This window comes from Somniosus microcephalus, chromosome 3, assembly GCF_052327205.1.
Source record: "Somniosus microcephalus isolate GS21.2 chromosome 3, FLI_Smic_1.0, whole genome shotgun sequence".
NCBI classification, from domain to species: Eukaryota; Metazoa; Chordata; class Chondrichthyes; order Squaliformes; family Somniosidae; genus Somniosus; species Somniosus microcephalus.
This window is the reverse complement of record NC_140989.1, coordinates 371675568-371690595: the sequence shown is the minus strand read 5'-3', so window position 1 is coordinate 371690595 and position 15028 is coordinate 371675568. Positions and strand designations below refer to the sequence as shown.

General features: G+C 48.6%; 1 protein-coding gene across 1 annotated transcript in view; it reads left to right on the top strand.

Annotated features, from left to right (window-relative positions):
* The window catches only part of LOC147122437 (collagen alpha-1(XI) chain-like), a 745903-nt gene that overhangs the window by 485306 nt on the left and 245569 nt on the right, over nucleotides 1-15028 (top strand). The window contains exon 41 of the mRNA XM_085983595.1: nucleotides 3847-3954. Within this exon, the coding sequence (XP_085839721.1) occupies nucleotides 3847-3954 (108 nt within the window). The remainder of the gene's footprint in view (nucleotides 1-3846; nucleotides 3955-15028) is intronic.

Here is a 15028-nt window from a genome sequence, read left to right as displayed (position 1 = left end):
CAGAGACACAAAGACAGAGTTACACAGCATTTACAGCACAGAGTCACACAAAGACAGAGTTACACAGCATTTACAGCACAGAGTCACACAAAGACAGTTACACAGCATTTACAGCACAGAGTCACACAAAGACAGAGTTACACAGCATTTACAGCACAAAGACAGAGTTACACAGCATTTACAGCACAGAGTCACACAAAGACAGAGTTACACAGCATTTACAGCACAAAGACAGAGTTACACAGCATTTACTGCACAGAGACACACAAAGACAGAGTTACACAGCATTTACAGCAGAGACACAAAGACAGAGTTACACAGCATTTACAGCACAGAGACACAAAGACAGAGTTACACAGCATTTACAGCACAGAGAGACAAAGACAGAGTTACACAGCATTTACAGCAGAGACACAAAGACAGAGTTACACAGCATTTACAGCACAGAGACACAAAGACAGAGTTACACAGCATTTACAGCACAGAGACACAAAGACAGAGTTACACAGCATTTACAGCAGAGACACAAAGACAGAGTTACACAGCATTTACAGCACAGAGACACAGACAGAGTTACACAGCATTTACAGCACAAAGACAGAGTTACACAGCATTTACTGCACAGAGACACACAAAGACAGAGTTACACAGCATTTACTGCACAGAGACACACAAAGACAGAGTTACACAGCATTTACAGCAGAGACACAAAGACAGAGTTACACAGCATTTACAGCACAGAGACACAAAGACAGAGTTACACAGCATTTACAGCACAGAGAGACAAAGACAGAGTTACACAGCATTTACAGCAGAGACACAAAGACAGAGTTACACAGCATTTACAGCACAGAGACACAAAGACAGAGTTACACAGCATTTACAGCACAGAGACACAAAGACAGAGTTACACAGCATTTACAGCAGAGACACAAAGACAGAGTTACACAGCATTTACAGCACAGAGACACAGACAGAGTTACACAGCATTTACAGCACAAAGACAGAGTTACACAGCATTTACTGCACAGAGACACACAAAGACAGAGTTACACAGCATTTACAGCAGAGACACAAAGACAGAGTTACACAGCATTTACAGCACAGAGACACAAAGACAGAGTTACACAGCATTTACAGCACAGAGAGACAAAGACAGAGTTACACAGCATTTACAGCAGAGACACAAAGACAGAGTTACACAGCATTTACAGCACAGAGACACAAAGACAGAGTTACACAGCATTTACAGCACAGAGACACAAAGACAGAGTTACACAGCATTTACAGCAGAGACACAAAGACAGAGTTACACAGCATTTACAGCACAGAGACACAAAGACAGAGTTACACAGCATTTACAGCACAGAGAGACAAAGACAGAGTTACACAGCATTTACAGCACAGAGACAAAGACAGTTACACAGCATTTACAGCACAGAGAGACAAAGACAGAGTTACACAGCATTTACAGCACAGAGAGACACAGAGACAGAGTTACACAGCATTTACAGCACAGAGACACAAAGACAAAGTTACACAGCATTTACAGCACAGAGAGACACAGAGACAGAGTTACACAGCATTTACAGCACAGAGACACAAAGACAAAGTTACACAGCATTTACAGCACAGAGACACACAAAGACAGAGTTACACAGCATTTACAGCACAGAAACACAAAGACAGAGTTACACAGCATTTACAGCACAGAGAGACAAAGACAGAGTTACACAGCATTTACAGCACAGAGACACAAAGACAGAGTTACACAGCATTTACAGCACAGAGAGACAAAGACAGAGTTACACAGCATTTACAGCACAGAGACACAAAGACAGTTACACAGCATTTACAGCACAGGGAGACACAAAGACAGAGTTATACAGCATTTACAGCACAGAGACACAAAGACAGAGTTACACAGCATTTACAGCACAGGGAGACACAAAGACAGAGTTATACAGCATTTACAGCACAGAGACACAAAGACAGAGTTACACAGCATTTACAGCACAGAGAGACACAAAGACAGAGTTACACAGCATTTACAGCACAGAGACACAAAGACAGAGTTACACTGCATTTACAGCACAGGGAGACACAGACAGAGTTACACAGGCCTATAAATTCGGTGACGCCCCGCCAGCACGTTTGCGCCGGAAATTTAGTGCCCACCGCCGAGCCAGTTGTGCCCGCCCCAAATTCACTTTCAGCGCCCCAAAGCGGAAGCGGGCGCTGGTACAGGGTGTGCCCGCCCCGCTTGGGGCGCTGAAAGTGAATTTCAGCACTGCCGGTCCCGCTGCGCCACCCGATGCGGAGCGGCAGGCTGCTGTACTGCAGGCCTCCCCCTTCTCTTAAGGGGGAGGTGCCTGCAACGGCCGGAGCCCCGTTGAAAGTGCCGGCAAAAGAGCCCGGCACAACGGCGAAGTGCCGGGCTCCACGGAAACCAGCCGGCAATGCCGCGGGGCGGGGGGGGGGGGTGGAGGAGGCCAGGGAAGGAGGTGCGGGCAGGCGACCGCCGAAAAAGTGGCCGGCCGCACCTCCGCTTTAAATAGCGCCTCTAAGGCTGCAGCACGGCCAGGTTTTCAAAACGTTGTTAGCGGCCGCCAGGGAAGAGGCGGCCGCTACTGAAGATGGGGATCGGCATGGTTTCGGGCGGTACCGGGGCGCTGCGCACACCGATGACGTCATCGGTGCCGGCGCAGCGCTACCGGCTTACGCCGATTTAAAGGCCCACCTAATTTCAGCGGCGACGCAACTTCCGGCGCAACCCACTCTTGCGCCCCTAAATGGGCGCAAACCCAAGGGAATTTCTAGGCCACAGCATTTACAGCACAGAGACACAAAGACAGAGTTACACAGCATTTACAGCACAGAGAGACACAAAGACAGAGTTACACAGCATTTACAGCACAGAGACACAAAGACAGAGTTACACAGCATTTACAGCACAGAGACACAAAGACAGAGTTACACAGCATTTACAGCACAGAGAGACACAAAGACAGAGTTACACAGCATTTACAGCGCAGAAACAGGCCATTCGGCCCAACACCGTGCCGGCGTTTATGCTCCACACCCACCTCCCTTCATCTCACCCAGCATCATAACCTTCTATTCCTTTCTCCCTCGTGTGTTTATCTAGTCTCCCCTTAAATGTATCTGTGCTTTTCGCCTCAACCACTCCCTGTGGGAGCGAGTTCCACATTCTCACCACTCTCTAGGTAAAGAAGTTTCTCCAGAATTCACTATTGGATTTATTAGTGACTGTCTTATATTTATGGCCCCTAGTTCTGGTCTCCCCCACAAGTGGAAACATCTTCTCTACGTCTACCCTATTGAACCCTTCATAATCTTAAAGACCTCGACCAGGTCACCCCACAGCATCTCTTTTCTAGAGAAAAGAGCCCCAGCCTGTTCAATTTTTCCCTCTCCTAACCTTTCAGTTTTGGAGTCATCCTTGTAAACACATCATGTATTGGAGCACTCAGCAATGAGTATCTCCATTTTAATCTACCGGAAGATTCTAGGGAGCAATATTAAAATAAGACTCCTGCTCTCAGGAGGTTTCTCAATGGATTGTAAACTCTGGGAATAAATTCTCCTTCTTGGAAAGTGCTTTTTAGTGAACAGATACCCCTCCATTATAAATAGATATTGGTTCAGCTAATACAAAATGAATGGTTTTAAATTCAAGTATCACCTTGCACAGTTTCTTGGACTGCGCTGAAAACAATCCCACGCAGTTGACGATATTGACTGACGATTAATGATCGATGACTCTTGATGGTTCCTGGTGCTGAGCGCTTGTCTAACAATTGTTGTTTCTGGGCTGGTTTTTAGGGCCCAACCGGAGAGACTGGTCCGTTGGGCGAGAGAGGACACCCGGGACCACCTGGACCCCCAGGGGAACAAGGACTGCCGGGATCAGCAGGAAAGGAAGGAGCAAAGGTGAGTCTCGCTGGACATCAGGTGCCGGAACAGCTAGTCTGACCGTCTGTTAGTGTCGGAGAGTCTGACCGTCTGTTAGTGTCAGAGTCTGACCGTCTGTTAGTGTCGGAGAGTCTGACCGTCTGTTAGTGTCGGAGTCTGACCGTCTGTTAGTGTCAGAGTCTGACCGTCTGTTAGTGTCAGAGTCTGACCGTCTGTTAGTGTCGGAGAGTCTGACCGTCTGTTAGTGTCAGAGTCTGACCGTCTGTTAGTGTCGGAGAGTCTGACCGTCTGTTAGTGTCAGAGTCTGACCGTCTGTTAGTGTCGGAGAGTCTGACCGTCTGTTAGTGTCGGAGTCTGACCGTCTGTTAGTGTCAGAGTCTGACCGTCTGTTAGTGTCGGAGAGTCTGACCGTCTGTTAGTGTCAGAGTCTGACCGTCTGTTAGTGTCGGAGAGTCTGACCGTCTGTTAGTGTCAGAGTCTGACCGTCTGTTAGTGTCGGAGAGTCTGACCGTCTGTTAGTGTCGGAGTCTGACCGTCTGTTAGTGTCAGAGTCTGACCGTCTGTTAGTGTCAGAGTCTGACCGTCTGTTAGTGTCGGAGAGTCTGACCGTCTGTTAGTGTCAGAGTCTGACCGTCTGTTAGTGTCGGAGAGTCTGACCGTCTGTTAGTGTCGGAGAGTCTGACCGTCTGTTAGTGTCGGAGTCTGACCGTCTGTTAGTGTCGGAGTCTGACCGTCTGTTAGTGTCAGAGTCTGACCGTCTGTTAGTGTCAGAGTCTGACCGTCTGTTAGTGTCAGAGTCTGACCGTCTGTTAGTGTCGGAGAGTCTGACCGTCTGTTAGTGTCGGAGAGTCTGACCGTCTGTTAGTGTCAGAGTCTGACCGTCTGTTAGTGTCGGAGAGTCTGACCGTCTGTTCGTGTCGGAGTCTGACCGTCTGTTAGTGTCGGAGTCTGACCGTCTGTTAGTGTCAGAGTCTGACCGTCTGTTAGTGTCAGAGTCTGACCGTCTGTTAGTGTCGGAGTCTGACCGTCTGTTAGTGTCGGAGTCTGACCGTCTGTTAGTGTCGGAGTCTGACCGTCTGTTACTGTCAGAGTCTGACCGTCTGTTACTGTCAGGATCCAGTGTTGTTTTAAACCAATAACCCGTCACTCAAATTATTTGTTCGTTCTTGTTACTTGATCTGTGCAAACTGTTTCTGACTCGGGGAAACTCAAATCAGATTCAGCTTTACCCCCAAGGCCCCAAACCACACCCTCCTCCCCCTCATCCCTGCAGCTCTGCACCCCAAGCCACCCAAACCCAAAACCCATCCCCAATCTCCATCCCCCAACCCCCATCCCTCTAACCCCAAACCCCCCATCCCCCAACCCTCTACCACTAACGCTCCAACCCCCCAAACCTATCCCTCAGCCCCATCATCAACCCCTTCATCCATTCACCCCCAACCCCCAAATCACCCAACCCCCCTCATCCTCTCAGCTGTCAAACCCCATCCCCCCCACCTCCCCCCCCGCCCCGTGCTATTGGCCTTCAGCTCAGCAAGTGGCAGATTTTGCTGATGGAAGGCTGCGATTGGGAGCCTAAAAACCTGGGCGTTCGAGGCCTTGGAGAGGGTGTGGAGAAGATTTACTAGAATGGTTCCAGGGATGAGGGACTTCAGTTATGTGGAGAGACTGGAGAAGCTGGGATTGTTCTCCTTAGAGCAGAGAAGGATAAGGAGAGATTTAATAGAGGTGTTTAAAATAATGAGGGGTTTGATAGAGTAAATAAGGAGAAACTGGTTCCAGTGGCAGGAGGGTCGGTAACCAGAGGACACAGAGTGAAGGGAATTGGCAAAAGAACCAGAGGGGAGATGAATGGTCAGGATTTGGAATGATAGGGCGGTGGATACAGATTCTATCATACCTTCGAAAGAGAATTGGATAAATACTTGAAGGAGAAAAATTTGCAGGGATATGGAGAATGAGCGGGGGAGTGGGACTGACTGGATTGCTCTTCGAACGAGCCGGCGCAGACTCGATGGGCCGAATGGCCTCGTGCTGTACAATTCTAGGATTCTTAAGTATTTCTCCAATTCCCTTTTGAAAGTTATTATTGAATCTGCTTCCACCGCCCTTTCAGGCAGCGCATTCCAGATCACAACAACTCGCTGTAAAAACATTCTCCTCATCTCCCCTCTGGTTCTTTTACCAATTCCCTTCACTCTGTGTCCTCTGGTTACCGACCCTCCTGCCACTGGAAACAGTTTCTCCTTATTTACTCGATCAAAAACTCCTCATGGTTTTGAGTGCCTCTATCAAATCTCCCCTTAACTTTCTCTGCTCTAAGGAGAACAATCAGAGTCTCGTCAGAATGGCTGAATTAACAGAACCGGGAGCTGCTGACACAACACAGTAATTAAGAAATTGTCAGGCTTCAGCACTCCGTGATGTGGAGCGCAGGGACTGGTTTGCTGTTATGTCGCAAGCAGCAGAAAACGACGACAAGACTGATGGATCACTGGAAACAGGAACAGCACATTGGTGGCGAAATCCAGTAGGTCAGCACCCATAGTGCGTCCTGGCGGGGGCGGTAACGGGGTGTTCAGGCAGTAGTGCCACGGCGGAGTGAACCCCACGCCACACGGCAGATTCACCGGTCTCGGTCTCTCTCGCCGGTCTCGGTGCCTTTCGCCGGTCTCGGTGCCTTTCGCCAGTCTCGGTGCCTTTCGCCGGTCTCGGTCCCTTTCGCCGGTCTCGGTGCCTTTCGCCAGTCTCGGTGCCTTTCGCCGGTCTACGTCCCTTTCGCCGGTCTCGGTCCCTTTCGCCGGTCTCGGTACCTTTCGCCGGTCTCGGTCCCTTTCGCCGGTCTCGGTCCCTTTCGCCGGTCTCGGTCCCTTTCGCCGGTCTCGGTACCTTTCGCCGGTCTCGGTACCTTTCGCCGGTCTCGGTGCCTTTCGCCGGTCTCGGTCCCTTTCGCCGGTCTAGGTCCCTTTCGCCGGTCTAGGTCCCTTTCGCCGGTCTCGGTACCTTTCGCCGATCTCGGTCCCTTTCGCCGGTCTCGATGCCTTTCGCTGGTCTCGGTCCCTGTCGCCGGTCTCAGTCTCTTTCGCCGGTGCCGGTCTCGGTGCCTTTCGCCGGTCTTGGTCCCTTTCGCCGGTCTCGGTCCCTGTCGCCGGTCTCAGTCTCTTTCGCCGGTGCCGGTCTCGGTGCCTTTCGCCGGTCTCGGTCCCTTTCGCCGTGCAGATCTTGATGTCAGCGAGTGTCTCCCCCAGGACCTATCCTTGGCCCCTCCTATTTCTCATCTACATGTTGCCCCTTGGTGACATCATCCGAAAACACAGCGTCAGTTCCCACATGTATGCTGACGACGCCCAGCTCTACCACAGAAGGCAGTAGAGGCCAATTCATTAAATATATTCATGAAGGAGTTGGATATATTTCTTAAGACTAAAGGGATCAAGGGGTATGGGGAGAAAGCAGGGACCGGGTACTGAATTTGGATGATCAGCCATGACCACATGGAATGGCGGAGCAGGCTTGAGGGGCCGAATGGCCTACTCCTGCTCCTATCTTCTATGTTTCTATGTTACTACCTCACTACCTCTTCTCTCGACCCCTCCACGGTGTCTAAATTGTCAGACTGCTTGTCCGACATCCAGTTCTGGATGAGCAGAGATTTTCTCCAATTAAATATTGGGAAAACCGAAGCCATTGTTTTTGGTCCCCACCACAAACTCCGTTCCCTCTCCCCAACATCTGTCTGAGGCTGAACCACACTGTTCGCAACTTTGGTGTCATATTTGACCCTGAAATGAACTTCCGACCACATATCGGCGGTATAACTAAGACCGCCTATTTCCACCTCCGTAACATCGCCCGTCTCCGCCCTGCCTCAGCTCATCCACTGCTGAAACCCTCATCCATGCCTTTGTTACTTCTAGACTTGACTATTCCAACGCACTCCTGGCCGGCCTCCCACATTCCACCCTACGTAAACTTGAGGTCATCCAAAACTCGCCTGCCCTGTGTCCTAACTCGCACCAAGTCCCGTTCACCCATCACTCCTGTGCTCGCTGACCTACACTGGCTCCCGGTTAAGCAACGCCTCGATTTCAAAATTCTCATCCTTGTTTTCAAATCCGTCCATGTCCTCGCCCCCTCCCTATCTCGGTAATCTCCTTCAGCCCTACAACCCCCCGAGATATCTGCGCTCCTCTAATTCTGCCCTCTTGAGAATCCCTGATTATAATCGTTCAGCCTTTGGTGGCCGTGCCTTCAGCTGCCTGGGCCCTAAGCTCTGGAATTCCCTCCCTAAACCTCTCCCCCTCTCTCTCCTCCTTTAAGACACACCTTAAAACCTTCCTCTTTGACCCTCATCTGCCCTAATTTCTGCTTAGTGTCAAATTTTTGTCTTATATTTCTCCTGTGAAGTGCCTTGGAAATTAAAGGCTCTTTATAAATACATGTTGTTGTTGTTGTTGTCGTCCCACCGTAGCAGCCCGGAAATTTAAATTCAGTTAATTAAATAAATCTGGAATAAAAAGCTAGTGTCAGTAATGGTCACCATGAAACTATTGTATTTTTGTAATAACCCATCTGGTTCACTAATGTCCTTTAGGGAAGGAAATCTGCCGTCCTTACCCAGTCTGGTCTATATGTGACTCCAGACCCACAGCAATGTGGTTGACTCTTAACCGCCCTCTGAAATGGCCTAGCAAGTCACTCAGTTATGAAAAACTATCCCACTGCCAGGACAGACCCACCAGGGGTGGTGGCACAGTGGTATACAGTCGGGAGGGAGTGGTCCTGGGAGTCCTCAACATTGACTCATGGCTTCAGGTCAAGCGTGGGCAAGGAAACCTCCTGCTGATTACCACCGACTGCCTTCCCTCAGCTGATAAGGGAACTAGATGTAATATCTCCAAGTTTGCAGATGACACAAAGCTGGGTGGACGTGTGTGCTGCGAGGAGGATACCAAGAAACTCCAGGATGATTTGGACAGGTTGGGTGATTGGGCAGAAGCGTGGCAGATGCAATATAACGTGGATAAATGCAAGGTTATCCACTGGTGTCAAAAACAGAAAGGCAGACTATTATCTGAATGGCAATAGATTGGGAGAAGGGGAAGTGCAACGAGACCTGGGTGTCCTTGTGCACCAGTCGCTGAAGGTAAGCATGCAGGTGCAGCAGGCGGTGAAGAAGGCAAATGGTATGTTGGCCTTCATAGCAAAAGGGTTTGAGTACAGGAGCAAGGATGTCCTGCTGCAGTTATACAGGGCCTTGGTGAGACCACACCTTGAGTACTGTGTGCAGTTTTGGTCACCTTATCTGAGGAAGGATGTTCTTGCCATGGAAGGAGTTCAGCGAAGATTCATAAGGCTGATCCCTGGGATGGCAGGAATGACGTATGAGGAGAGATTGGGTCGATTGGGCTTATATTCGCTGGAGTTTAGAAGAATGAGAGGGGATCTCATCGAAACTTATAAAATTCTGACAGGTCTGGACAAACTAGATGCAGGTAGAATGTTCCCGATGGCGGGGGAGTCCAGAACCAGGGGTCATAGTCTAAGGATAAGGGGTAAGCCATTTAGGACAGAGATGAGGAAGAATTTCTTCACCCAGAGAGTGGTGAACCTGTGGAATTCTCTACCACAGAAGGCGGTTGAGGCCAAGTCTTTAAATATATTTGCTTTCCCTTTGCCTTCCCCTGTCCTAATATGCTTACCTCTACGGTAATTAAATGCCTCGATCAGGTCTTTTCCCTTTGCGGGACGGCCAATTTTATCCACACGGATCGGGGTCCCTCCTTTATGTCGAGTGAACTTAAAAGTTATCTCTCCCAACGGGGAATCGCCTCGAGTAAGACGACACCATATCACCCAATCGGCAATGGACAGGTTGAACGATACAATGCCATCATCTGGAATGCTGTCCGTCTGGCACTGAGATCATGCAACCTACCAGACCAGCAGTGGGAAACTGTGCTCCCCGACGTGTTACACTCTATCAGGTCTCTTCTCTCCACATCCACTAATGTCACACCTCATGAGCGATTCTTCAAGTTCCGGCATTGCTCTACACATGGGACATCTCTACCGTCATGGTTCGTGGCTCCAGGCCCTGTGCTACTCCGGAGGTTCGTCCGGTCGGCCAAGAACGACCCTCTCATTGACGAGGTGGAGTTAACGGAGGTAAACCCCACGTATGCGCACGTGCGGTACCCCGATGGCCGGGAGTCCACCGTCTCGCTCAGAGATCTGGCTCCCTGCCCAACCGGTCACACGGGCCCGAATGATGTAGGATCCCACGACAATGATGTCAACACTCCGCACCCCTATGAAGATGACGCCCTACCTGGGACATCGAGGGATCTGCCGGCAGTGCCACCGGATCAACTCAGGGAGCCGAACGCTCCCCGTAGGATGACCACCCGAAATCAGGACGCCGGACAGTCTCCGGCTACGACCCAGGATGAGGCCAGCTCTGCGCCTGTGGGGACCCTCACCCGGAGTCATGATATTCCCAGTCCTCCACAGGATGATCAAGACGACGCGGACTCTACCGACTTACCGGTACAGGCCAAGTGACCCAGGGACCAGGAAACGATCCGGGGAGACGTGCCTTCCGGTCACAAGCAGAAAGCTAAATGACGACGGCTATTTTTGGTCCACCTAGTCTGTTAAAGGAAGACTGGACTTCCAAACCTTTTAGTGAGGAAGAATGTCATAAATCGCAACTTCTACAAGAAGTAACTCAGGAAGTGCTACTGAACGGCCAGCTGAGGGCACCGCCCGAGGAGTATAAATACTAGGGCATGGGCCCAGCTTGGCCAGAGACAGTCTGGAAACAGGAAGCTAGTGACTACTAACTAGACCTCCATGTTTTGTTACAAGTCGATTAAAGCCTTGCTTTATGTACAACCAAGTGCGTAGTGAGTCTTTATTACGTCAAGGGGTGTGACTGCCTCCTGGAACACAGTGCCCAGGTAACTCTCCCCCTCCCTGATGTGTCGCAGTGTTTGAAGCTCGGACTCCAGCTCATCAACACGGAGCTGAAGTTCCTCAAGAAACCAACACTTACTGCAAATGTGGTCGCCGTGGACCTTAATGGTGTCCACCAGCTCCCACATGTTGCAGGAGTAACACATCACCTGCCCTGCCATCTCTAATGTATTTAATTAATTAAGTGTTTACGTTTTGAATGTTTAGTTTTTAATCCGGCTCTTAATTTAAACCAATGCCCAAGAAAAGAGAGAAATACTGACCAACCAATCACTTCCCTGCTTTCCTGTGACGTCACTCCTTGTTTTTGTTGTCAGGTCCGCTGCCTCTGCTCTCGGGCCTTCCTCTGCCACACTGTTTAGTTGCTCCGCCTCCGCTCTCGCTCAGGTCAGCTGCCTCTTCCTTTGCCTTTTCCCTGTGATGTCACCTTTTATTTTTCTCCAAATGCGGTTGGGGGGTTTCACAGAGCCGAACTCCCGCTGGTTCTCTGTCTCCTCTCGTGCAGATTTTTAACTCCTGCTCTCCTGGAGGCTGACAAAGATAGAAAAAGAAGAAAGGAGCACCTCCCTCCCCTCCTCATCGAACTCACTTACTCACCAAACTCGCAGGTTTACACTCTGTTCCAAGCTGCACTCCATGAGAACTGTACTCTAGCCTTCCTTATTTATACTACTGAGATTTATGAATCACCTCTCTGGCAGTTGCAGATCCAGAGCAGTTAATTAACTAACTAGCCCCACCCACTCTCCAGCACAGAGCTTGCTTTGCCCTGCCCAAGCCTGGAAGAAACTTAAAAACAGTAAATATAAGTTAAATGCTAATTGCAAGCACACAAGACTAGATTCTATACAAAAAAAGAGAGATTAACCCTTAAGATTCAATCCCTTACTCACCAAACTCACAGGCTTACACTCTATTCCAAGCTGCACTCCAAAAACTAATCTAGCAGCTCAAAACTGGGCATCCATGAGGCGCTGTGGGCCATCAGCAGCAGCAGAATTGTATTCCACCACAATATGTAAACTCATGTCCCGGCATATCCTATACTCTACCGTTATCATCAAGCCAGGGGGCAGTAAACGTTAGGGGGAGTTGTATACAGACCCCCCAAACAGTAATGCTGAGGTTGGGGATGGCATTAAACTGGAAATTAGAGACGCGTGCAATAAGGGCACAGCAGTTATCATGGGTGACTTTCATCTACATAGAGATTGGGCTAACCAAATTAATAACAATACTGTGGAGGAGGAATTCCTAGAGTGTATACAGGATGGTTTCAATTCAATTCAATTTTATTTGTCATATATGCAGCAGACGTATGTACTGCACAATGAAATGTTGATTTTTATGGGTCCTCCCAACATTGGAATAAATATGACATAGCAATGATAAAAATACTAATAGAAATACAGTAATAATAAATAAAACAACAGAAATAATAATAAATTATTCATTCATGAGCCTTATGGCCTGGGGGTAGAAGCTGTTTCGAAACCTGCTGGTACGAGACTGTATGCTTCGGTATCTCTTACCGGACGGGAGCAGGGCGAAGAGGTTGTGGCTGGGGTGCCTCGCGTCTTTAATGATTCTCAGGGCCTTCCCCCGGCACACTCGGGGTAGATATCCTGCACAGCAGGTAGTTCCTGAACCAATATGTCGAGGAACCAACTAGAGATCAGGCCATCTTAGACTGGGTATTATGTAATGAGAAAGGATTAATTAGCAACCTTGTTGTGCGAGGCCCCTTGGGGAGGAGCGATCATAATATGATACAATTCTTCATTAAAATGGAGAGTGAAGTATTTGACTCAGAGACTAGGGTCCTGAATTTAAATAAAGGAAACTTAGATGGTATGAGGCACGAGTTGGCTAGGATGGATTGGGGAATGTTACTTAAAGGGTTGACGGTGGATAGGCAATGGCAAACATTCAAAGATCGCATGGATGAACTACAGAATTTGTTCATCCCAGTTTGGCATAAAAATAAAACAAAAAAGGTGACTCAACCATGGCTAACGAGGGAAATTAGGGATAGCATAAGATCCAAGGAGAGGACATATAATTTGGCCAGAAAAGGCAGCAAACCTGAGGATTGGGAGCAGTTTAGGATTCAGCAAAGGAGGACAAAAGGATTAATTAAGAGGTGGAAAATAGATTGAGAGTAAGCTTGCAGGGAACATAAAAACTGACTGTAAAAGCTTCTATAGATATGTGAAGAGAAAAAGATTGGTGAAGTCAAGCGTAGGTCCCTTGCAGTCAGAATCAGGGGAATTTATAATGGGGAACAAAGACATGGCAGACCAATTAAATACATACTTTGGTTCTGTCTTCACAAAGGAGGACACAAATAACCTCCCAGAGATGTCGGGGAACATAGGGTCTAATGAGAGGGAGGAATTGAATGAAATTAGTATTAGTAGGGAAATTGTGTTGGGGAAATTGATGGGACTGAAGGCCGATAAATCCCCAGGGCCTGATAATCTACATCCTAGGGTACTTAAAGAAGTGGCCCTAGAAATAGTAGATGCATTGCTGGTCATCTTCCAAAATTCTATAGACTCTGGAACAGTTCCCATGGATTGGAGGATAGCTAATGTAACCCCTCTATTTAAGTTGGGTGGTAAAGAGAAAACAGGGAGTTTGACATCGGTAGTGGGGAAAATGCTAGAGTCTATTATAAAAGATGTAATAGCAGCGGACTTAGAAAACAGTGACAGGATCGGACAAAGTCAACATGGATTTACAAAAGGTAAATCATGCTTGACTAATCTACTGGAATTTTTTGAGGATGTAACTGGTAGAATAGATAAGGGAGAACCAGTGGATGTGGCGTATTTGGACTTTCAGAAGGCTTTCGATAAGGTCCCGCATAAGAGATTAGCGTGTAAAGTTAAAGCACATGGAATTGGAGGTAAGGTACTATCTTGGATAGAGAACTGGTTGGCAGACAGGAAGCAAAGAGTTGGAATAAACGGGTCTTTTTCCGAGTGGCAGGCAGTGACTAGTGGGGTACCGCAGGGATCGGTGCTACGACCCCAGCTATTCACAATATATATAAATGATCTAGATGAGTGAACTAGATAAAAACATACATAGAAGATAGGAGTAGGCCATTCGGCCCCTCGAGCCTGCTCCGCCATTCAATGCGATCATGATTGATCATCCAAACTCATTACCCTGTCCCTGCATTCTCCCCATACCCTTGATCCCTTTACCCTTAAGAAATATATCTAACTCCTTCTTGAATATATTTAATGAATTGGCCTCAACTGCCTTCTGTGGTAGAGAATTCCACAGGTATACCACGCTCTGGGTGAAGAAGTTCCTCCTCAACTCTGTCCAAACTGGCTTACCCCTTATCTTTAGACTGTGACCCCTGGTTCTGGACTCCCCGCCACCGGGAACATCCTTCCTGTACCTAGTCTGTCTAGTCCTGTTAGAATTTTATAAGTTTCAATGAGATCCCCTCTCATTCTTCTAAACTTCAGCAAGTTTAAGCCCAATCGACCCAATCTCTCCTCATACGTCATTCCTGCCATCCCAGACATCAGCCTGGTGAACCTTCACTGCACTCCCTCCATGGCAAGAACATCCTTCCTCAGATAAGGTGACCAACACTGCACACAGTACTCAAGGTGTGGTCTCACCAAGGCCCTGTACAACTGCAGCAAGACATCCTTGTTCCTGTACTCAAACCCTCTCACTATGAAGGCCAACATACCATTTGCCTTCTTAACCGTCTGCTGCACCTGCATGCTTACCTTCAGCGACTGGTGCACAAGGACACCCAGGACGCGTTGCACTTCCCCTTCTCCCAATCTATTGCTGTTCAGATAATAAACTGCCTTCCTGTTTTTGCCACCAAAGTGGATAACCTCGCATTCATCCACATTATACTGCATCTGCCCAATCACCCAACCTGCCCAAATCATCCTGGAGTTTCTTGGCATCCCCTCACAGCACACACGCCCACCCAGCTTTGTGTCATCTATCTGCAAACTTGGAGATATTACATCCAGTTTCCTCGTCTAGATCATTAATATATATTGTGAAAAGCTGGGGTCCTAGGACCGATCCCTGCAGTACCCCACTAGTCACTGCCTGCCACTCG